The sequence below is a fragment of the Eurosta solidaginis genome, chromosome 5, assembly GCF_040869045.1.
Source record: "Eurosta solidaginis isolate ZX-2024a chromosome 5, ASM4086904v1, whole genome shotgun sequence".
Classification (NCBI taxonomy): Eukaryota; Metazoa; Arthropoda; class Insecta; order Diptera; family Tephritidae; genus Eurosta; species Eurosta solidaginis.
This window is the reverse complement of record NC_090323.1, coordinates 45,584,707-45,607,574: the sequence shown is the minus strand read 5'-3', so window position 1 is coordinate 45,607,574 and position 22,868 is coordinate 45,584,707. Positions and strand designations below refer to the sequence as shown.

Below are 22,868 nucleotides of genomic sequence, written 5' to 3'. Positions count from 1 at the left end.
GCGAAATGAATTTTTTTTTGCGATTTGCGAATCAAGGCGAAAGCGTAGGGTTGCACCAATGGTCAGCAGAAAAATTTAAATCTTTAAATTAAATTTTACGACGGTTTAAACATGGATTTATTTAATTTTTTTGGTAATTGTGCAGTTTAGGGGCACAAAAGGTATCAAAAGGCGCGTATTCACGTCTAGATCAAGAATCTGAAAGCGGAAGTTAACTTTTTTACCCGTTCAAAATATATTAACGAAAAACCGAAAAAGACCAGCGGGTACTTCCGAAACCGGGGGTGGGATCCATAGTATTTTTGCGCAGAACACCTTTCTGCGTTGGCGGCCTTTGGCCGCGCTTATAAAAAATAACCCTGGGCTACGCCAGGGTGGGTACAAACACAACAACAACCATATGAAAATCGCTAACTTCAACTGCAAATATCTCCGGACAGAGATACAATTTTTATTTTCCGCCTTCGGATTATTGTTCTCGAGATTAAAACGGGTCTTTTGATATCTCACTCGAAAATCTTGGCCCAACTTTAGGGTGGGGCCCCTAAACTGCACTACTACCATTTTTTTGTTGAGAGTTTGCGGTGGTTATTTGATTTACATCATTAACAATAAATTAAATAACTAGTTAAGCTACACATGGGATACACGGTAGAGCTGGATTTCGGTTCGATTCTTAATCGATCTTTTTTTAGAAATGTAGAATCGATTTTTTTAAAGAATCGTTTGATTCTTTAGGCATGGAAGCTTTCATCACTATCTGTTTTATGGACGCTTGAGGAAATACTTATTCTGTAATTTTTATTTTTTTTTTTATAGATTTAGCTTTATTGTGTTGTTGGCTTCGAGAGAAAGATGAAGATATTTCTGCGCACTTCTGGTAAGCAACATATTGAAAATGTGTTCTATCTATTTTTTGGTATGATCATAAATGTATGTAATACTCCTATATTGCTAATACAGGCTGGGTACACTTACAAACATATAGCCGATATATTGCTGTTTAAGGCCCGGTTTATCCGTGGTTGGTTAAGCTAAGCTTAAACTAAAGCGCCAAATACACGACACGAACATTCCGCAATCTTGTTCGCAGCTTTGGCCATACACCATACGAACTTTTGGCCGAACATTAGTTCTCTTTCAGACAGCGATGAATACGGACAACAATTGTGCTGCAGCAATATTGCTTTTTACTTGCCACAATGATGGCAAAGATTTATACATTTCAATAAATTCACTCAGAAATTTTTTATTGTCCATTTTACTTTTCCGCGCACGTCTGTTCCGTTCAGAAATTACTACGATTATGAGCTATTTCGCCATACACGCACGAACAGTTCGCGCAAATGTTCGCCAAAAATTAAAATATTTTGATTTTTGGCGAACATTTGCGCGAACTGGCAAACACCACTATACACGACAGAAAAGGTCGCAGAAACATGACATAACGGAAATTTTCGCGGAAATGTTCGTGTCGTGTATTTGGCGCTTTAGCTTGCTTATACGCCAATTACACGGCTCAAGTATCCTTGTGCCAATTACCCATTTGCACAAGGATTTGCCCGGTGTGTGCACTGGTTGCGCTATTTGCGCAAAGAACTGCGCTAAAATCAAAACGATTTTGATATTTACGCATGTCTGCAAATATTGCACATGCTTCTTTCTTCGTGTGTGGTAAATCTTACACAGTTTACCTGGGGTTCCTGATAATATAGCATCAGTAATTATTGCTTAAAAATGTTAATATCGAAGGCGCAAGGACCATCTCTAGCTTGTAACAGGAATTCACACAAATTCAATAATAAATAATAATTTTTTTATACAATTAGAACGCATGTTTCATTTGTTGCGCTAGTTGAAAAATGAATATTGTGCAGTGCTGCAATGAGTTGAGCTGGTCTTGCAATTAAAATATATATTTTATAAATACAATTGAAAATAAACGCTTCTGTGCGAGTTTTTCGACTTATACCGTGAATTACCAGCACTGTGGAAAAAAAAAAGTGAATTTTTATACAATTAATGCCTTTTTTATACAATTAAAATACATGTTTCATTTGTTGCGCTACTTTAAAAATGAATATTGCGCAGTGTTTTTGAGCCGTGTATGTCAAAATTTTCATTTGCACAAATTTCGTCGTTTTATATTTGCGCATGGTTTTTGTGTCATGTATGGGCCGTATTAAACTCTAGTCAAATTTAAACTCCAGTTAAACTACTGATCAGTTTTTCAGTCACAGTTTAGAGCCGCATTTGGGGTATGCTGTTTTGTACGGCAACATTGATTTTTTTATTATCTAGATAATTTGTAGATACGGCAACAGCTGGATTTTGTTTACCCAACAAACATGGGGAAAAATTCTCCAGCGAAATTACATATCCGGTTCCGGAAGTGATATCCAACATCATTATTTAATTATTCTTAAATCAGATTGTTCTCAAGTTTATATCCAACTTCATTCTTCAGTCACTATCCAACATTTGAGAAATTTTGTAAAATTAAAACTTTTCCAGTTGATCTCCAACGTGATTAATATTTTCCAATTATTATCCTAATTTCGAGAGATTTTGAGAAATGTACAGTTCTCAAATGAATATTCAACACATTTCTCCAATTGATATCTTACATTATATATCGAGTTGAGGGGGAGTTGAAAAAAATCTCCAAAGAGGTGCCACCAAAACCAACAACTGTTTATTGTGTGAAATTAACACTTGGCTGATAGCCGTAATGAAGAGTAATAAATCAAGAACAAATTATATAGGCGGCCGCCGTGGTGTGATGATAGCGTGCTCCGCCTACTACACCGAAGATCCTACATCAACGTCATTGGATCTTACATTTGAATCCAGTTAGAGAACCACAAGTTGTTAATTATATTTTTTCAACTTAAGTAATAGCATATTTTGTCTTATACAAAAGTTACGTCTTTTGCTGAGTACGCTATGATTCTCGAGTTGAGCCACTGTTTCGAAACAACTCTTGAGATTTTAGAAGTATGCCTAGTTATCAACATGATCTCTTATGGTACTCAAGCCCAAATGCTGTTTGGGTATATTCGACGCCATTTCGTATGAACGCAGATAACTGATAGGTTAACTAGAGTTTAACCCTGGCAGATCGGCCGATTAAGCTTAGCTTAAACTTCAGTTAAAGTAGGCTAAAAAAATGCAGAATAAGTTTAAGCGTAGTTTAACTGACAAACTGAGTTGAACTTGTACTGAAAACCCGGGCCTAAAAGTTTTTGTTTTTGTAATGAATAATCGAATGTACCCAAATAAAATTTTTTCTTCTCACACTTCTGCTTCTACAATCACAAAAATTTCGTAGGATGTCTTTTTTTGATTTCGAAATCAAAACTCATTGCGAGCATATTGTATTAGTAATATAGGAGTATTACATATGTATATGGGTATGATACTGTGTTTTGAAATAAAAGATTCAAAACACCTCAAAAAGTATGACATTTAGGTAGATACTATATATATACTATACTAATTATCTCACTCCCATGAAAGGATAAAGTGAAGACCAGAGCTGTAAAAGTGTCCAATCATTTGATATTTTAAATTATTGATTTAAGAATGCTGTTTCTTCATTCTTTCATTCCTTGTTAAGGAATGTGGCTTAAAAGTCAACCCATTCTTCATTCAGTAGTGGGAAAAAAAGAATGCACTCTTGAACTATTCGAAGAAAGAATGAAGTAATTGAATGAAACAAAAACATTTTTCAACACAGAATAAGCCTTCAAATGAATGCAGCCTTTGCTGAGTGTGCACACACTTTTCTAGTACCAATCAATTATGAAAAATGTCGTACAAGCACAAAACCCGCTCAAATATCACATGGTTGCGTTTAATTAAAGCCACTTTAAAATATCAACACAAAAATTTAATTATTGACAGTGATGACCAGGTTTTTGGTTATTTAAATAGTAATAAAGCACAAAGAAGGCAATTGAAAAAGCATTTTTATTAAAATTGTTCTAAAAATTTAATAATAAAAAATGCAAATGACAAATATTGCAACATCGCTGTTCTGAAAATTGTCATCGTTCTAAATAAGTGTTGCCAATGTGGCATATAAAAGGCTTGCAGGAAAAAGTACTAATCTACATTTGAACGTCCTCAATTGTTGATTAAACAATTGAAAGATATATATTATAAAAACTCTTAAGTTCCTTCATATATTCTTCCTAGCGGTTTATGGTCAAATACTGTATAGATAATGGTTTGTGAGTTTCCAAATTGCAACAGCACAATACTATTTTCTAAGAAAAATATTCTTCTCAACACAATAGTTTGTAATTACAGTCATTTAAAGTAGGCTCTATAGGTAGTTGTAGCTTTGTTGATAGCAAAGAAAATTAACTTTGAATACAAATCTGCTCAAGTAAGATAGAATTCAACCTACAAATGCCATGCAAATAGGCAGATAGACTAATGGTCCCTCTCAATCAATCGGGTCCTATATTTATATTCCGTCAAACACTTTAAAAACATCAGCTGTAAAAAACTGTAATCCGATGGAGCCAGTCAATCTCTTTGTGGGGAGGGAAATTTATACCCTCTGAAGAGTTTCTCCCAATGAAAATTTTTTTTTCGTGGCACATATGAAGGAAAACTGGGAAGGTGACTCAGGTGAACAGAAAAAGCCGGAATGCCTGTAGGACGATGCCATGGAATTAGACATATATTATTAGACATATAATTCTCGGAATTAGGAAGCTCCAGCGAAATCGCTGATAGACCTATGTACTTTGATGTATTTAAATTTAAACGACTTAAACTCAAGTATCTGTTTTTGTTATATTATCGGCAAAAAATATCCACAATTTACTCTATTTGGTCAATGCACAATGTGTTCATTTACAATATCCATTTTACTACAACAGCAAAATAAGTAGGACATATAGATCCATTTTGACATATAGCAAGAAAGTAATAGATTATCTTTGCGAAGTTTAAAGAGAAACTGAGAAGAAAGAAACATTTACTGGCATATTTCGATGATTTAAGGCAACTGCAGTTTCACCGTGTGATTCGCGGTTCGAATATCAGTGAAGCCTTTGACAACATTCGAAATTGACTGATGATGATTATGTGGCGGTTTTCGAATGTTAAAATCGCAGTATGCCAGTAAATTTTGTTTTCTTTTCAAAAATAATGAATGAATATTCAATTATTATAAGCCGGTGTTAAGCTCAAGAATTCTTAAATATTAAACTACTTGAATAATTAGTAGGGGCTATTATTTCTATTGATAAATTTTACGCCTTTTTTTGCACCCAACTCCTAAATTGATTTAACATATCTGATGGCAATGAAAGTATACAAAAAAAGAACCCTAGGGAAAAAGTATTTAGTACTGAATGGAAGAAAAGTGTGCATTCATTTCAAGTTTACATTCATTAAAGATTGCGAATGGTTCCTACATTCCCACTCTATATTGAATTATATTTTACCATTCAATAACACACACACTTTAGATTTGAGTTAAGGTATTTTTAGCCATTCTGGAATGGAGATTTATAATATGCAACGAATAAATCACAATTTTTTAAAAGAATGCGGAGAGAATGCACACTCAATTGATTCAATCTATTTACAGCTCTGGTGAAGACCTACGTGGCATTCCTTGATGCTTCCAATTTTGTCGGCAGTTAACAAAACGAGAGAGAAACTGCCCTGCTTTCGGGGCCGCGGCCGGCCGTACCGGAGGTCGTGGGCCCTTGTGCAAAATTCACAGGCGGTCCTTTTTCTAAAAAAAAAGTTTATACGAGTACGACACAAAAGGTTCTGCTTGTAGGATATTTTTATATTATATTGCATACATAATTTCTTTACATACATTTTTACAGCAAAATTGTCGTGATCAGCCTTAGAAAATAATAAATATTCTTATATCCCCACATTTGACTAGTAAATTAACGACTAATCTCAGAAAAATTATAACTTCAACGCGTGTTACTGAGTTGTGGGTCCATCTACTTCCTCCTTTTTTTGTTTAATATAATCTGGAATTTCATTGTGTCCATTTACACGACTATAATATATATATATTATATTAAAAGGCTTAAAATTTTTCAATAATTATATAATTTTCAGACACTAATAGTAGCTCAATCGGTACATTCGAAACATCGATTTTCGCTCATCCACAGTTCAAAATCCAAGGCGAAGCCGAGATCGTCTAAATCAGAGCCGGCCACACAAATGCTAAAACAATTGCATAAGTGTGTGTAAAAATTGAGTGACAACTCCCCACAGTGTACTAAAAGAAAATGTGGACTGTGAAGTCCGAAATTAAAAAGGACTCTGGTTATTTGATTTCAAGCTAATCCTAACAATATTTACTTATATTCATATAACTAACAACGCGGAGGTCGAGCTAGCCAGATAAAACTTTTTTATAAAAGAATGTATGGTGTTTCTTCAATGCAAAATTTAGTTAAAAAACACTTTTTCATTAAGAGAGAACTATAAAACAAAGATAGAAATATATATTTTCAAAACATAAAGTTATTCAATAAAAAAAAATGTATGAAAATTAATAAAACTAAGTAGAACGTATAAAAATTGACTTATATTAAATTGGCAATATTTATTAATAATTAATTAATTATTATTAATTATTAATATTTAAATCGTAAATATTAATATGTATGTTCAAAGGAACTTAATAATACTAACTAAAACGTATTAAAAGTCACTTTAACCTTGCAGCATATTGTTTTTATTATGTGCCCAAAAAGTAGCATGGGCTTTTCCTTTTGCATTCACTGTTGGTTTTAGTGAGTGACAAGCGAAAGAAAACGATCGTGATCGCACATCGTTAGTGGCTGTGTGAAAATACGAACTCAAATTGCACAATGTGCAACTTTTGGCCAGCTCTGGTCTAAATCAAGGCGGATCTATACCAGGTGATGGCAAAACGAATTCAATCAATTCGCCGTGCAGATGAACGTCAAGTCAAAAGAAAATTTTCATAGATTTCGATTAACTGACATTTTGTTGTACAAGGCTTTGTATGGAAAATTATCAAGAAGAAGCAATCAACTGATGGGATAACACCACAAATCATCACAGAAGATTAGGCATTCACGAGTTCAAAATTGCTTCGTTCTGCGCAACTACGTCACACTTGACTGCTTCAGCGAATGAAAGAAAGAGAGAAAACAACAAGAGCTGTAGGAAAATGACGTAAAAATTGCCCATAAAAAACAGCTGAATTAATGTTTACATGCGCAATGCGCTACCTTATATTTTTCTATCATGGGATACCACCTCTACTGAATTCGCCTTGACTTGTGTCAACATGAAATTTGACAGCACTCTAGCCATTGTAAATTTTACCAAGTAGCGCAACTAACAGCTGATCGGTGAAAATTCGCACATTCACACGCACAGTTCTCGACTCAGTTTCAAAACAAAACTTTAGATTATTTAATTCAAATTTTAAAGTGAGATAATCCTTACAAATTTATGTATACAGAATATATATGACATTTTTGTTGTTATAAAAACAATAGTTTTATTTATATTAAAGCTTTTATCATTTTTTTTTAACTTTGAAAAATCTCCGAACACCATTCCTTCATTATATGACATTCGACTGCCTAGTCCACTGCCTTCCACCCTATTCGCAACATAACCTCTACTTAAGCTGCCAAACTATATAGTAAACAATGACTCTGGCTGTCAATGAGGAAAAGCAAATTTTGACGTTGGCTTTTCGAATTTGAAAGATTGAGTCAAAGGACGCTGGGGCGAATTCTGGCAGGTGCGTGATTAGTATTTATTTACAAATTGATCTTTATAAACTAAATTAATTTTGGCCCCAACATTGTAAAGCGAAAAGTGAAAGATTTCAATAATAAGTGGCTATTTAAACTTGCAAAGGCACGATGTCATTGCACTGCGGATTGGGCGAGTGTATTGAGGTGCGTATATGGAATTTTGTTTGATTGCTTGTGCAGGTGACGCTAACTATGTATATTTTGTATAATTAATTTATACAGGATTATGAAGTGCTACATTTACTTGGTAAAGGTGGCTTTGCAAGTGTATATAAGGCGCGTTGTACGCGTACAAATCAAATGGTGGCTATAAAAATGGTAAATCGTGAACTTATACTGTTCCCGAATAATAAATATACATATTTATGTACATTGCAGATCGACAAGCAGCTTATACAGCGTGCAGGTTTAGGCAATCGTGTACGTCAGGAAGTAGAAATACATGCACGTCTTAAACATCCGTCCGTATTGGAATTGTATACATTCTTTCAAGATGAGAATTATGTTTATTTGGTGTTAGAGTTGGCGCACAATGGTGAATTGCATCGCTATATGAAACAACAAATGGGGCGTCCTATGACCGAAGAGGAAGCGGCAAGCATACTGCGGCAAGTGGTTTCCGGCTTATTATATTTGCATTCGCATCAAATAATGCATCGTGACATCTCCCTATCCAACTTGCTTTTAAGCAAAGATATGCATGTTAAGATTGCTGATTTTGGCTTGGCAACGCAGCTTAAAAGACCGGATGAGAAGCACATGACAATGTGTGGTAAGTAGTGCAAACAGTAAGGCGCTACGTCATAACTTAATAATTATTGTTATTATTTTCTCAGGCACACCTAATTACATATCACCAGAAGTTGTTACGCGCGCGCCACACGGTTTACCTGCTGATGTTTGGGGTCTGGGTTGCATGTTTTACACTTTACTTGTTGGTCATCCACCTTTCGATACCGATGCCGTGCAGTCAACCTTGAACAAAGTTGTAAAATCGGATTTTGCAATGCCACAGCATTTATCATATGATGCAAAAGATCTAATCGAACGTTTATTGAAAAAGAATCCAAATGAACGGATTTCATTGGAACAAGTATTACAACATCCGTTTATGCTGCGTCATGAAGAGCGTTGTCAGGAAGCTGCGGGTTCAGCTGTTAATGAGTTGCAGAATCTAGCCTGCATACCTACCATGCAGCAACAAGAACAACAGCTGTACCAACAGCAAAGTGCAGCAAGCAGTGATAGCGGCATAATTACGTTTACCAGCAGTAATTCCAGCTTATCACGCACAGCCGCACTTCAACGTTCACGTTCGATGGAAAAATATCCAGCCCGTTGTGTTTTGGAGCGCATAAATGAACATCAACATCAAAAGCAGTATGCAGAATTCACACCACTTAAAGCCGCACATTCTTGCAACTCGTTTGTCAGTGATTTTATAGGTTCATTTCCAAATCGTATTTTTCATTCATCAACACCTCAAAGTGATAATATGGAGGTTGATAGTCAGTCTAGCGGTCCTTCTAAATACGATAATTTGCCATCGACTCCAAAATATTCACTTAAAAATCATTTTCCCTTACCTAAATCGCTAAACAGAAATAAAGAAAATGATAACCCTTCTATGGATACGGATTATTTACCACTCAAATCATATCATACAAGCGATAATCATGAAAAGGTGGCTCCAACACCAACGACTAGCGGGTTATCGGATCGCAAAACTACTGAAGAGCGTTTGAATGTACCACCATTGAACACTGAACGCCTAATGCCAACACGGTATAAAACTAAAAATGCTATAATGAGTATTATAACTGGTGGTGAAGTGGTTTTGGAATTTATAAAATATAAAAGCCGTCTACGTGAAGACCGTATAACTGATATATGTTGGATTTCAAAAGATGGCATGCGTATCACCATTTACCAACCAGATCCAGGACGGTAGGTGTGACAAGATATTTTTAAATGTATCTTGAAATAACTTGATTTTTTTCGATATAGTGGGCAACCTATTAGCGAGGAGCCACCGCAATCGCCGACTGGTTATACATGTAATAATCATACAGTTTTTACCTATACAAATTTACCCAGTAAACATTGGAAGAAATATATTTACGCTTCACGTTTTGTCAACTTGGTAAAAGCGAAAACTCCAAAGGTTACCTTCTTTAGCACACAAGCTAAATGCCATCTTATGGAAAGCATGGAGGATTTTGAGGTTTTCTTCTACAATGGCGCGAAGGTAACTAAATCTCATACTGCTGGCGTACTCGTTTACGATAAGCATGGACGTCTGTTAAAAGACGATGATTATGCTACACGAAATTTATTGCAGCATCAAGAAGAATGCTTGAAGCATTGTGAGGCAATTTGTAGTGCATTACAGCTAGCGCAGACAAATGGTAATTGTTGTTTTCCAGCTGTGGTGGGAAGACGCCCCACAGAAATGGACGTATTGCAAGGACAATGTATAAGCACGGCAATGAAGGATACGACTAATTTCATTTATTTGACGCCAAAGTCACAGCAAGTAAGCTTAAAAAATAATAATTAAACTGAACACAACATAAATTATCCATACCTCATTACTACACATCATATCCTACCCCTCGTGCGTCTTCACATACCTATTACTCTTACCACATTACATCAGATCACATCTCGTCATGCCTGTTAACTTTGTCCGATCACATTGTCATGTCACATCATCACTTTGATATCATATTATATTATCGCACATCATCTGATTGTCTCATAACATCCCTATATTTGTGATTAAAATATAATAAAACGAAACCCAGTCCGATATTTCAGAAGCGAGTTTAAACTATGGTTGGAATGGGATTGTGAGTGGTGGTGGGATTGGGGAGTGGGTGGCAGACAATTGGAATAAGACAAGAATTATAATAAAAATGGGAAGAGAAGAGAATGGGATAGATAAAGAAGCCGGAAAGAGAGGCTCCATTTTTAAATGTAGGCAAAGCAATTATCGTACAGGACAAAGTCTGCGGGGTACTCTAGTATGTAAATAAATATTTCAATAAATCATAACTTCATTCAAACTTATCACATCAACGTCGCAAACAATCATATCTCATTACACTAACTTGCAATACTAAATAACAGAATAGTATAGATATACATCATTCCCTCATTAAATCATCATCACATCATATGAAACCCACTTTTTACCACACCTCTTCACATAATTAGATTTATCGTTGCAATAAATCATTACACGTGATATATATATGCATTAAATTCTCATGTCATCAGCACATATCTTATGGTGCCACATCATACCCATTATATTTTGCTTTCAGTACACTCATTCAGTACACCTGTGCATTAGGGTTGTAAGGGTAGACTACTTCACACAAAGGCATTAACTGTTAGTTTTTATTGTACCAAATATCTTTAGTATACTTCAATGGCTTCATTGAACAAGAATTTTCTTAAGGATATTCACATCACATTAATTGGGCTTTCTAAAATAAATCTTCTATTTGCTGTTTAGGGTAGCATAAATTTCTCGATTGGTACAACATCTTCGGGTAATTTTATTAGCTCTTCCTCACAGCAGTCAATGTCACAGCAACGGCAACAGCAGCAATTGATGGCCGCACAACAAAATGTGCCAATACGTAAAATAAATATACCTGGAATTGGTATCGCCACTGAAGTAAGTTGAGTTTCATTTAAAAAACTTACGGGGGAAAAAAATTAATTAACATTTCTACTAAAACATCCATTTCACTTTGCAGCTATCCCACGGCATTGTACAAGTACAATTTCCTGATGGATCTCATATTTCGGTCATACCCACTACACAAGGTGGTGGCATCACATTCACCCAAACGAATGGTTTGTCCACGCACTTTAGCCCGCAAGACGATCTGCCATTTGTGGTAAGAGAGAAATTAGCACAATTACCGCAAGTTGAGCGACAATTAAAACAGGCGCCACTTTTAACAAACCACGGACGTTATGCACAAACAAAGCAACAATATTTGCCACAAGACATGGCTTACGAGTTCAAGCAGCAGCAACAAGTTATGAATACACCACGTACCGCCATTACACAGGCTGCCACACAGTCGCATGCAATGAAATATTTTCGTTAGAACATCAACTAATATATGTACAAATATATATGTAAGCTAGTTAAGCTTTTACGACTGCAAGTGGAACAAGCAGTTTCATATTTTAAATATTTTATTTGTAAGTTATTTTTACAAACTAAATTCAATTTCTATGAATTAAGCGGGGTTTGCCCTTATTGCTTTAAATGTATGAAAACATTTATTTGAAGCAATTTATAATTTATTTAATAATTTGGGAAAATTTAAACAATGTGACATCAGGACTCCTCCTTCAACCATCATAGGAGTGCGGGTTCAAATCCCACTCCCGGGAGAAAAGGCTTTGAAGATATTTACAAGGTATTATCGAAACAGCTGTCGCCTTGTCCGTTCTGTTGTTGTTGTTGTAGCGATAGGGTTACTCCCCGAAGGCTTTGGGGAGCGTTATCGATGTGATGGTCCTTTGCCGGATACAGATCCGGTATGCTCCGGTAACACAAGCACCATTAAGGTGCTAGCCCGACCATCTCGGGAATAAATAGGCCATACCTCCCTCCCCACCCCAAGTTCCATGAGGAGCTTGGGGTCGCCAGAGCCTCGTCTGCTAGTGAAACGGCATTCGCCGCTCGAAGGTGAGGTTGACAATTGGGTTGGAGAAGCTATATATTGCGCTTGAATCCCCTTGTCCGCCCTGTTGTCACGTTGTTTAAATGTGTCCCAAATTATTTAATAAACTCAATTTCTTTTAAACAAAGCAAAAAAAAAAAAATACTAGGGTTGTTCATGTCAGGTCGTTATCAACTTTTCTGCTTAAAAACCCTTTCTCTACAGTGGTTTTTTTTTGTAATCTGTGCTAAAAATATAAACACAAAAGCAACTAAGCAGGGTGTTGTGAATAACCCAATTGTATTGTTTATACTTGTAATAAATGCATTTGTGTATATTTTGGTACATGTGAATTCTCACGAAGTTGACATTTGTTATAAATATATACATATTATTATATAAAAAAAGAAAATATTTGAGCGCAAATTGTAGAAAAAAGTGCAATAAGGTGAAAATAGGCATCTGGCAACATTTTTACAGTGTAACAACGTTGGAAACAAGATAACAAACCCTCTTAAGAATATGTTGTTTTTGTGCGAAAAATATGAAATAGTCAGCCGGACTAGGGTTAAGGATGATTTACTTGAAGTTTGTGATGATTATTTCACAAGCGCTTAGATGCAAAATATATTTAATGCAAATTTTGAGGAATATTTCTAATGTAATCTACATATACAATATCTATCTACCCGCTGAACACACATTTTTTTGGTAAAATTTGTACATTTATATATTGTAACGAATTTTGGGGAATTATGCTTATTCCAAACCTTCTGCTAACGTTCGAGTCGCTAAACTGTTGAATAAATAACTGCAATATTCAAAGAATGCAAAATGGTCTTTATTAGGCTACTTTGAGAGTACTTCACAATAGCATTTATACTTCACAACCAATAGCGTGCTTAAATCACAACTGATTAGTCATGCCTCAGCTTGCGCTGCTTTTACACTATCGTTTTCCTCGTCCACCCATTTCTCCTAAGGTTTCGCGAACTTCATGCATGTTTACCAGCCATATAATGTATATTTGTAGTTTGTAGCCATATGCGTGTGTATATGTGAGTACTACTTCGGCTGATGATTACATGGGTTTGTGAGTTGATTACATGGGTTTGTGAGTATCTCTCCGTTGCCTTGTATGTATTTGTTTAAATGATGATTGATTTGTTTACGTACCCAAAAGTGGCAGCGTGCTTTATTGTTGTTGTGCCATTATTTATTTAGTATCAGCTTAATGATGCTAATATTGGTCATAATATTTTGTTATATCGAGAAAGAATTGGTGTTAAGATTTTAAACATTTTGAAAATATATTACAACGGAAAAATCTGTGTAGTTTCAATCCGATTTTTGCTCAATAACTATTAATAATTTGTATACTCTGAGGAGCGTGTTAGGGTAGAACGTTCCATACATGGGAAAGAAAGCATTTCACATAATACAAGATCTTTTGTTTAAGTGTTTCGCCAAAACGAAATAAGTATCAACTTTAAATTCGCAACGCTTTTTGTTTGTATTTAATTTGCCCTGACTTGCCTTATTTCAAACAGCATTCCTCTTTGGAGCAGTTACACACAAATTTGTGTAAGTGTAGTGCTGCTATAAATTCACTCAAAAATGCTAAATTTAATAGTTTATTTACAACTTTAAGTTTGTTTAGTATATTTTATTTATTTTAAATGTTCGTCTTAATTATAAATATAGACTACATATGTACAACTTATTTCTAATAACTACTTAATAATTTAAATTTATTTTTATTATTAAATAATTTTTTATTTGTTGAACCATGTTAGCAAATGTATTTAGCTTAGCTTACATTACATATTTTTTGTGTACTTTTATTTTCTCGTAAAAAATACCCGGTGAAATAAAAATTGCACACAATTTTAAATTAACAAAGCATTATTTATGTATTTGAATAGCAGCATTCATATTAGCTGTGTTTTTTACATGTATATACATCTGCGCTTAAATTTTGTGTGAACTGCTAAGTGCATTACACTCAGGTCAAATTGAAATGTGTTTATTAACCTGTGTCGATTTGTATGGACGAAAGTTAACCGATATCGCGCCATCGATTTTTCGATAGAATTTGGGCTCAGGAAAAAAAGTTCCATTACGCATACCCAAAAAATAATTTTGGAGCCTGCAAAAAAAAAAAATCGCCAACAATTTTTTGAAAAAAAAAAAAAAATATTTTTTGGGTTTTGGTCGAAAAATTTACCCTTTCGCCATTTTTTTTTGCAGGCTCGAAATAATTTTTTTTTTGGTATGCGTAGTGAAACTTTTTTTTCCTTAGCCCAAATCCTATCGAAAAATCGATGGCGCGATATCGGTTAATAAATCGACCCAGTCTAGTGTTTATCCATTTAATTTTGAAAATATCCTCCACTTCTATGACCGAATAGTGTGTGTGTCCACGATTCATCGCAAGCGATAAAGCTATAGGTTATACACTATGACCAACAGAGGTGCGTGTCTCCGCTGTTAAACACAATCGGTTTCGTAGCGAGTTATTTAACGACTTCTGCGAGTCTTCAATAATTGCCGCTAGATGGATTTTCTAAACATTATCTAAGTGAGGATAAGTGTTTTTTTTACCCGCAAATGTCGAGAAAAAAAAAAAAATAAAAAAAAATGTGTATACACGTAAAAAAACCGTGCTATTATTTGAAGCTTCAGCTGAAAAGCGACCAGTTAGACAAATTCTGAAGAATTTCGACCTCAGCGCATCAATGTATGGAGAGACATGTGCCTCATCACCAGATCCGCTTACTTTTTTGTGAACTGTTTAATGCAGCGCTTTTAAATAGCATGTTTTTTAGTTATGTATGTGTACGCAGCAACAATAAAAAAAAAAAGAAAATTAGCGGACCTAGTAATGCGCATGCGTTTTGATACGTTAAATCTGAAATTAATATTGACCTAATGTGGTTCGTCCGTAACCTCAAAAACCGCAAAAATCATTGGCGATTGAAGGTCTTTTGAGGTTATGGACGGTCGAAACGGACTTAGCATGTCGATAGAATGGGTTTGATCAAATATACATACCACTCTTTTTGTGTAAATCGCATAATGTGACGATACACAAGAAAAACAAAAAATTGTTTAAATATTTTAGCTGAATTCGAAACTTGGTTTCGTTAAGCTCGTAGACTCCAACGCTTCGAGTAAATTGCGAGAAAAAAACGAAACAAATTTAATTGGTTCTTTATTTAAGACGGACCTGATGTCACGTTGTTTAAAATTTTCCCAAATTAATAAATAAATTATATATTAAAAAAAAAATTCAATTAAATGTTTTCATACATTTAAAAGCAATAAGGGCAACCCCCGCTTAATTCATACAAATAGATTAATTGGTTCTTTTGAAGGCGTTCGAGCTGAACGTACCTCAGCGTTAGTAACTTAACCTAGCTTTTCTTAATATGTGACCTGGTCTATGAAAAGGTGGCTTATGACTCAAAAAAGAAATTGCGAGAAACAGCTGTTAACAGCTTGTTTTTTTTTTTTAAAAAGCTGTTTTTTTTGAGTCATAAGCCACCTTTTCATAGACCGGGTCACATATATCTAGTTCATCATATTTTATTTGCTGAATTATATTATGCATGTTTTCATAATTTTTGTTTTTATTTTCTATAAAAATTTTGGTAGCTTTGTATTACATCTTTTTGTTACTCTTCATGGTACCATTACTTAGCTATTTATATTTTAATTTTTATTATTATTTACTATCTTCCGAATTTTTATCTTCTTACATAAGTATTTTATTAATTTAATTTTATATACAGTTTGTTTATTTTATTTTTGTTTTTTACTATTCTTTTTTTATAGAAAATGTTACATCAAAAATGTGTAAAAATGTATAAATGTATGTAGATATTACCCTTATAATTTGGCAGCCATCGAAGGCAGTGGCAGTAGATCCTAGTATAAAACTAACTGTAAAAAAAACTATGTTTGTATTCATAAAGATATAACTTATGTATGAATGTGTGCAGATGATGGATCATATGGATCCCGGACAGACAAGGTATGATGGTAGGGCAACATCGATACAGTAAGAAATATATAGTTACACATTTACTTACCTCCAACGTCCAAAACCCAACAATGTCCAATAATCAAGGAATGGCCCCACATCTCATTAAAACAACAACAATAAATCCAATGGTTTAATAAAGTTGAAAGTAATGGAACACCCTAATAAACCACGTTCATTACAAACATATTTATGCGGAGTCAATTGACCAAATAATTAAACACGCTCATGCAGAGTCAGTTGACCAGGTGACTACATACATAACTACGCATAATCAAGTTGCATGAATACTAAATGATTACCTTCATAATAATCCAATGAATGTGAGGTAAATAAAGTTACAGGTGACAACAGGTGATTGGTATTTTAAAGAAGAATCAAATTCTAATAATCAATAGAATTGGATCACGCCACTCATTCAACGTATATAAAAACCACTGCAGAGCATGAATAAGTTCAGTTCTTTTCTTTAAGTGAAGTGAGTAAGTTAACTTTTGAATTTAATTGAAGATCCAAGCTCAGTATATTAAATTGAGGATTCAACATAATAAAACGTACTCAGTATATTAAAATTCGAATTCCAAATGATTCAACAAAAGAGGATTGCAGCATTAAGAGGTGGCCTTTTTAATTCAGTGACCTTCTGTTTCATTTCTTCAGTGTGTAAAATTTTATAAAGAATTAAAATAAAATTTAAATCACAAACACGATTTGTCTTAATATAAATTTGATAACAGGAGTGAGTATTAATTACATCCTGTTTCTATATGGATATATTTTCCAACTCCATAGCCGGGCTGTGTGCTGAGCTTGGGATACGCCTCTATAAAACAATTGAAATGCACACAAACATCAGTAATTTTGTCTATTTGGAAACCAGCATCAACATCAAAAAAAACAATGTCAGCTACAAAATCAAACGGAGAACAACTCTCGCCGAAAAGTTATACTTTCGATCGACCAAAGTTTTCTTCAATGAAAAAATTACGTTCTACATGTCGCTCATCATATCTGTCCTCATGCATGGCTCGAAATTATGGACGTTGTCAAGAGAAGATGAGATGGCTCTTGAGTGATAAAGAGAAAAGTTCTCCGAAGATTTATGACCACGTCCATGATGCCGACGGCGAGTATCGAAGGAAAAACCTCCTTGGCGTCAGTTATCGCGAAACAGAGACAGCTGGCATGACGCCAAAATCGCTTAGGCGTGCTTACGCGTTTAAGCGCCAATTAATGATGATGATGGCTAATTCGTTGTAAGACAATTGATTTGGGCCCGTGGAGCTCGCCCTTGACTGCAGTTGCCTAGTAGAACAGTTGGCTCCTTTGCTGCATTCCATTTAAGAAAACTAGAAAGTCCAATTGTAAATTTGTTGTTGTAGCTCTTATACTAAACTTTGTATACTGTGGATATTAAGTAATATTAAGTAAATTGTTTACATATTTACATAGACTTATTACCTGTAAGATATTGCTTCAAGTGTCGACAAACAAAAAATTCTATAATTAGACCGGAAATTAAAGTTTTAGGCAGTTGCTTGGAAGTACTTAAAGTTCATAGCTAAATACAAATATTGAATATTTTATGCAAATGTTTGTCTATTTAATAATCGGTTAATATTTATATACAAAAATACTTAAAATTTTCACTTAAGCAATATTTTCTTAATTTATTACTATTATTCTTACTATATTTAACTAATCGTTGATTTGATATGCTAATTTGCTTACAAAGTAAATTTTGTAAAACTAATACGTACAAATGTACATACATTAGAGCGGGGAAAATTTATTGTTGAAAAGCACATCCAGTTTCTGAATCTATGGGTCATACTGAGTAATATTGTCCATGGGACCATAGGTCTGAAATGAATTTCGGGCCTCCCTAAATTTGTTAGCAAATTTTATATAGGTAGGCTCGAAATTCATTTCAGACCTATGGTCCCATGGACAATATTACTCAGTATGACCCATAGATTCAGAAACTGGATGTGCACCTGAAGTTTTTCCCCCATTTTTCCCCATACAATTTGACCCGCCCTAACATACATACAAACATATGTCTCTAAAAGTATGCAATATTTTTGTATTTATGTTTATTAGGGTGTTTCACTTTAGAGCGAAATGATTTTATTTCTCCTACCTACCCCTAAAAGCAAGAAACTAAAAACACAAGGCAAGCTGGACGTTGTAAGGCTGCAGGGCCAATTTAAAAGTGAGCGCAATATGAAGAATTGAGAAGCAAGACGAGATGGAAAGCAAGACGCCTCTACAGGAAAAAAAACAGAGACAGAAAGGCGTGAGTGCGAGAAACTTAAGCTGCTAGGCACAAGAATCACGCTCGCGAATCTAACCAAAAAATTCGGCGACAGAAGGTTTTAAGTCCGGGGCAAACTCCTGTAAGAACGAAAAAGGCGACAACGTAACCGATATCCAGAGAGTACTTAGATTATGGAGAAAAAACTTTTCTGCTCTCCTAAATGGAGACAGCGATGTACCGCACAGCGGTTATGTACCCGATCCCGTAACCGATGATAATGGAATTAATGTCTTCCCAACCAATTATGACGAAGTCAAATAGCAATAACCAGATTCAAAACAACAAGGCTGCGCCCGCTTGCGAAATTTGGTCGGACCAGTGTATGCCTAAGGATTGGAATCTAAGTGTATTTTGCCCAGTCCATAAGAGAACTATCGTGGAATCCTAGCCTTCTTAGTATCGCATATTTGGTTCTGTTAAGTGTATTGTGCGAAAGATTGAAGGTCACCGCGAATCGCTGATTTGACCTCATCAGTAGTGCGGCCTTAGGCCAGGTAAAACTTCTGTTGATCAGATTTTCACTATGCGCCAAATATTTGAAAAAATAAACAAATAAATGTAAGGCGCGATAACCTCCGAAGAGACTTAAGGCCGAGCTTTTCTTCCAATTTGCGTCGTGCTCCTTTTTGAAATTTTTCCTACTTCTTTTATGCCGACTCCGAACGATATCTGCAAGACAGATGAGTGCTTGCCAAACACTGCCGAGCGGCGACCCCGCTTAGACAAATCTTCATCTAATTGAAAAAACTTGTTTCTAAAATTTTTGATGTTACTTTGACCGGGGCGTGAGACCCGGTGTGATAGGCAGCGCGCTACCATAACACCACGGCGGCCGCTAGGAAAAACCGCGAGGAAAAAGAATTGGCACACATCATCTCTTCGTCGATTTTAAAGCCGCCTTTGACAGCACGAAATGGAGCTGCCTAAATGCTGCTGTCTGAATTTGGGTTTCCCGGTAAAACTTATACAGCTGTGCAGAATGGTTTTGAACAGCACCAACAGCTCAGCCAGAATTGGGAAGGACCTCTCCGTGCCGTTGGAAACTAAACCAGGTTTCAGACAGGGTGACCCCCTATCATGCGGCTTCTTTCATTTGATACTGGGGAATATTACACTAGCTGCAGATCTTAAGCGCTCTGCTGACGACATTGATATTAACGGCCTGAACACCCGCGCTTACTCCAAACTGGAAAAAGAAGCGGAAAAGATAGATTTGATGGTAGACGAGGACAAAACGAAGTATCTGCAGTCATCAAGCAAAAAGTCAGCGCATTTGCGCTTTGGTAAGAACGCCATTGTTGGCAATCATAATTTCGAAATAGTAAGACTTCGTTTATTTGGACCAGCATTAACAAAACAGTAACGTCAATCTAGAAATCTAAAGAAGAATCACTCTGCCAACAAATGGTACTTTGGACTAAGTAGGCAATTGAAAAGTAAATTCCTCTCTCGGCAAACGTAAATCATGCTCTGCAAGTTACTTATCGTACCCGCGAAGGAGCATGGACCATGAGAACATCGTATAAAGCGGCTCAGGAAATGTTGGAGAAAAAAGTTCTTCGAAAGATTTACAGATCTCTACGCGCTGGCGACGGTGAGTACCGCAGAAGATTCAATGATGAGCTGTACGAGCTTTACGCAGATATCAACATAGCACAGCGATTTAAAACGCAGCGGCTATCTGCTGGCTAGGACATGTTATGCGAACCCTTCATTGATGCTTTGGATAAGAAAGTATTTCTATCGGAACCTACTTACGGCAACCCCCACTGTGCTGGAGGGGCCAGACGGAAAATTATTTAAATTCCCTTGGTGTTACGAATTAGCTTAGTTAGGACAGCGAAGAAGCGACTGCCGTGCCTTGTTGGACGGCTATAACCGTTTTCACGATTAAGCGCCAAATGAGTAACTATGTAAGTATCAATTTGTTTAAGGAAATAGATTTGCTTTCAAAAAATTAACGATAATTTACCCAAAAAGTTATCGATACATTATAAAAAGGATATCAACTTGATCAAGGAAACTTGTACGTTTGTAATTGGCGGGTTTTGGAAAAACTATCGATTTCGTTATAAAAAATGTATCGTTTTGTTATCGAAGATTTATCGATTTCCTGTATGTAGACACATCCAATTTCACGAGTACTTGGTACTCACGCATTTTTTTTATAAAAACTTAGATTTTGGGTAGGGACAGAGAAAAACCATTTGCAATTAAACGAAACACCCTAATATTCTTAAATCCATATCGCTCATTTACTTCAATAGTGTCATAACTCAAAAAACACAATTTTCCAGCGCCATTCAAAGATTTTAACTACCATATGTTGCGCATATGAAGGCTTATTTTCATTTTTATAGCACGTGGTAAATTCTTAACGGATCAGAAAGATTTTTTATACAACATAGATCATGGTATTGGGTACGTTTATATGTTATTAACTCAAAAGTCATGTTTTTTGAGTTATGACACTATTGAAGTAAATGAGCGATATGTACAAAAGTTAATGAAAACAATTCATTTAAAATTCGAATGCAATTTAGTATTGACTTATTCATGATTTAGCAAAAACTTCAATATACATTTTTTTGCAATTCATATTTACTTTTGTTGTTATTATTTTGTTTTTTTTCTACTTATTCATACGTATGCAAATTCAGAAGAATTCATTTTGAGCATAAACCTATCGATTGTGCATTGTTTGCTTGCGTGTGTGTGTGTGAGCTTGTGTATGTGTGCGTGTGTTCATGTCAATGTTAATCGATGTATTTGTCATTTGTGAAATTTTTTGGTAAAATGTTTGTTTGATTGTTAAAATTTGTTATAATAAAATAAGGCCTACTGCCAAAATCATTGAGATACATACATAGATACATACATATTAGTGATGCACAGAACCGCAGAACCGGATGCAGAGAAATTACTCTTTTAATCAATCGACTATTGCTTCTGTTATAAGCACCCTATCAGGGTCTAAAAGCATAGAGATTTTACTCGCATGGTTTTTCGAGCAACCCCAAAAATTATTGCTATAATATAAAAATACTCCAAAATTTTGGTTGAGTAGGACTAAGAGTAACGCCACCTAGATGGGAGTGTCTCTGACTTGCCAGAGCAATTTTCCAGCTCACAAAAGCGACGAAAAACAGATTAACACACGTAGCGCTTCAACCATTAATAACAGAACCTTGAATGAAATTATTGATTAATCTACAAGTAGATACTTATATATCAAACACGGTTAAGGCGCTAAGTGGGTTAATCGGTCTATCGATAACTACTGTCAATTTGTGTAAATATCTTGAATCAAGCCAAATGACAAAGTTTTTGTTTTAGCAGTATATAGTAGGTACCCATTTGTAGATTAATCCACAATTTGATGTTAAGATCCATCATTAAACGTTCAACGCAAAAATGGGAATTTACCGGTACACAAATGACCCAGCACCTAAATTACCCTATACCTATTGAACCACGCAAGGTTTGTAATATATATATCATGGTTTGGTTCAAGAAATCGACATTAGTTATCGATAAACCGATTAACCCACTTAGCGCCTTGAGTCAAGTGGTGGCTTAATCTATAAGCTGTAGGCTGGGTCGATTTATTAACGTATATCGCGCCATCGATTTTTCGATAGGATTTGGGCTCAGGAAAAAAAGTTCCACCACGCTTACCCAAAACAATAATTTTGAAGCCTGCGAAATTTCATTTTTTTACTTTGATTTTTAAGGTTTTTTTCATGACCTACTAAAAAATTTTCATTTGATTGTAAAATTTTCATGTATACCCCCTGTCCGACCCAAAAATGTCCGCTAAAAACGTTGGCGATAACAAATATAAAAAAAAAATATATGTTTTTTTTTAAACTGTTCTGGCCAACGTTTTTAGCGGACATTTTTGGGTCGGACAGGGTATACTTATGAAAATTTTTTAGTAGCTCATGAAAAAACCTTAAAAACAAAGCCGAAAAAAAAAGTAAAAAAAATTTAAATTTCGTCCATACAAA

General features: G+C 35.1%; 1 protein-coding gene across 2 annotated transcripts; it reads left to right on the top strand.

Moving 5' to 3' along the window:
• The first annotated feature begins 808 nt into the window (after nucleotides 1-808).
• On the top strand, nucleotides 809-13,147 carry SAK (Sak kinase). Of its 2 annotated transcripts, XM_067756534.1 has the most exons (9): nucleotides 809-880; nucleotides 7,624-7,783; nucleotides 7,855-7,943; nucleotides 8,022-8,117; nucleotides 8,178-8,571; nucleotides 8,636-9,746; nucleotides 9,807-10,335; nucleotides 11,323-11,487; nucleotides 11,570-13,147. In XM_067756534.1, exons 3-9 carry the CDS (start codon nucleotides 7,908-7,910, stop codon nucleotides 11,927-11,929), a joined length of 2,691 nt encoding a protein of 896 aa, XP_067612635.1. In that variant the 5' UTR covers nucleotides 809-880; nucleotides 7,624-7,783; nucleotides 7,855-7,907; the 3' UTR covers nucleotides 11,930-13,147. The 2 variants fall into 2 exon arrangements, with proteins under 2 accessions (XP_067612635.1, XP_067612634.1); XM_067756533.1 differs by lacking the exon at nucleotides 809-880 and having other exon boundaries at nucleotides 7,731-7,943.
• The last annotated feature ends 9,721 nt before the right edge of the window (nucleotides 13,148-22,868 follow it).

What these genes read in the sequence shown, in the direction of transcription:
- SAK (XM_067756534.1), top strand. Translation starts at nt 7,908, where the DNA reads ATGTCATTGCACTGCGGATTGGGCGAGTGTATTGAG. An exon ending in GATTGGGCGAGTGTATTGAG is followed by an intron (nt 7,944 to 8,021) that starts GTGCGTATATGG and finishes TAATTTATACAG; the next exon opens with GATTATGAAGTGCTACATTT. An exon ending in AAATGGTGGCTATAAAAATG is followed by an intron (nt 8,118 to 8,177) that starts GTAAATCGTGAA and finishes TGTACATTGCAG; the next exon opens with ATCGACAAGCAGCTTATACA.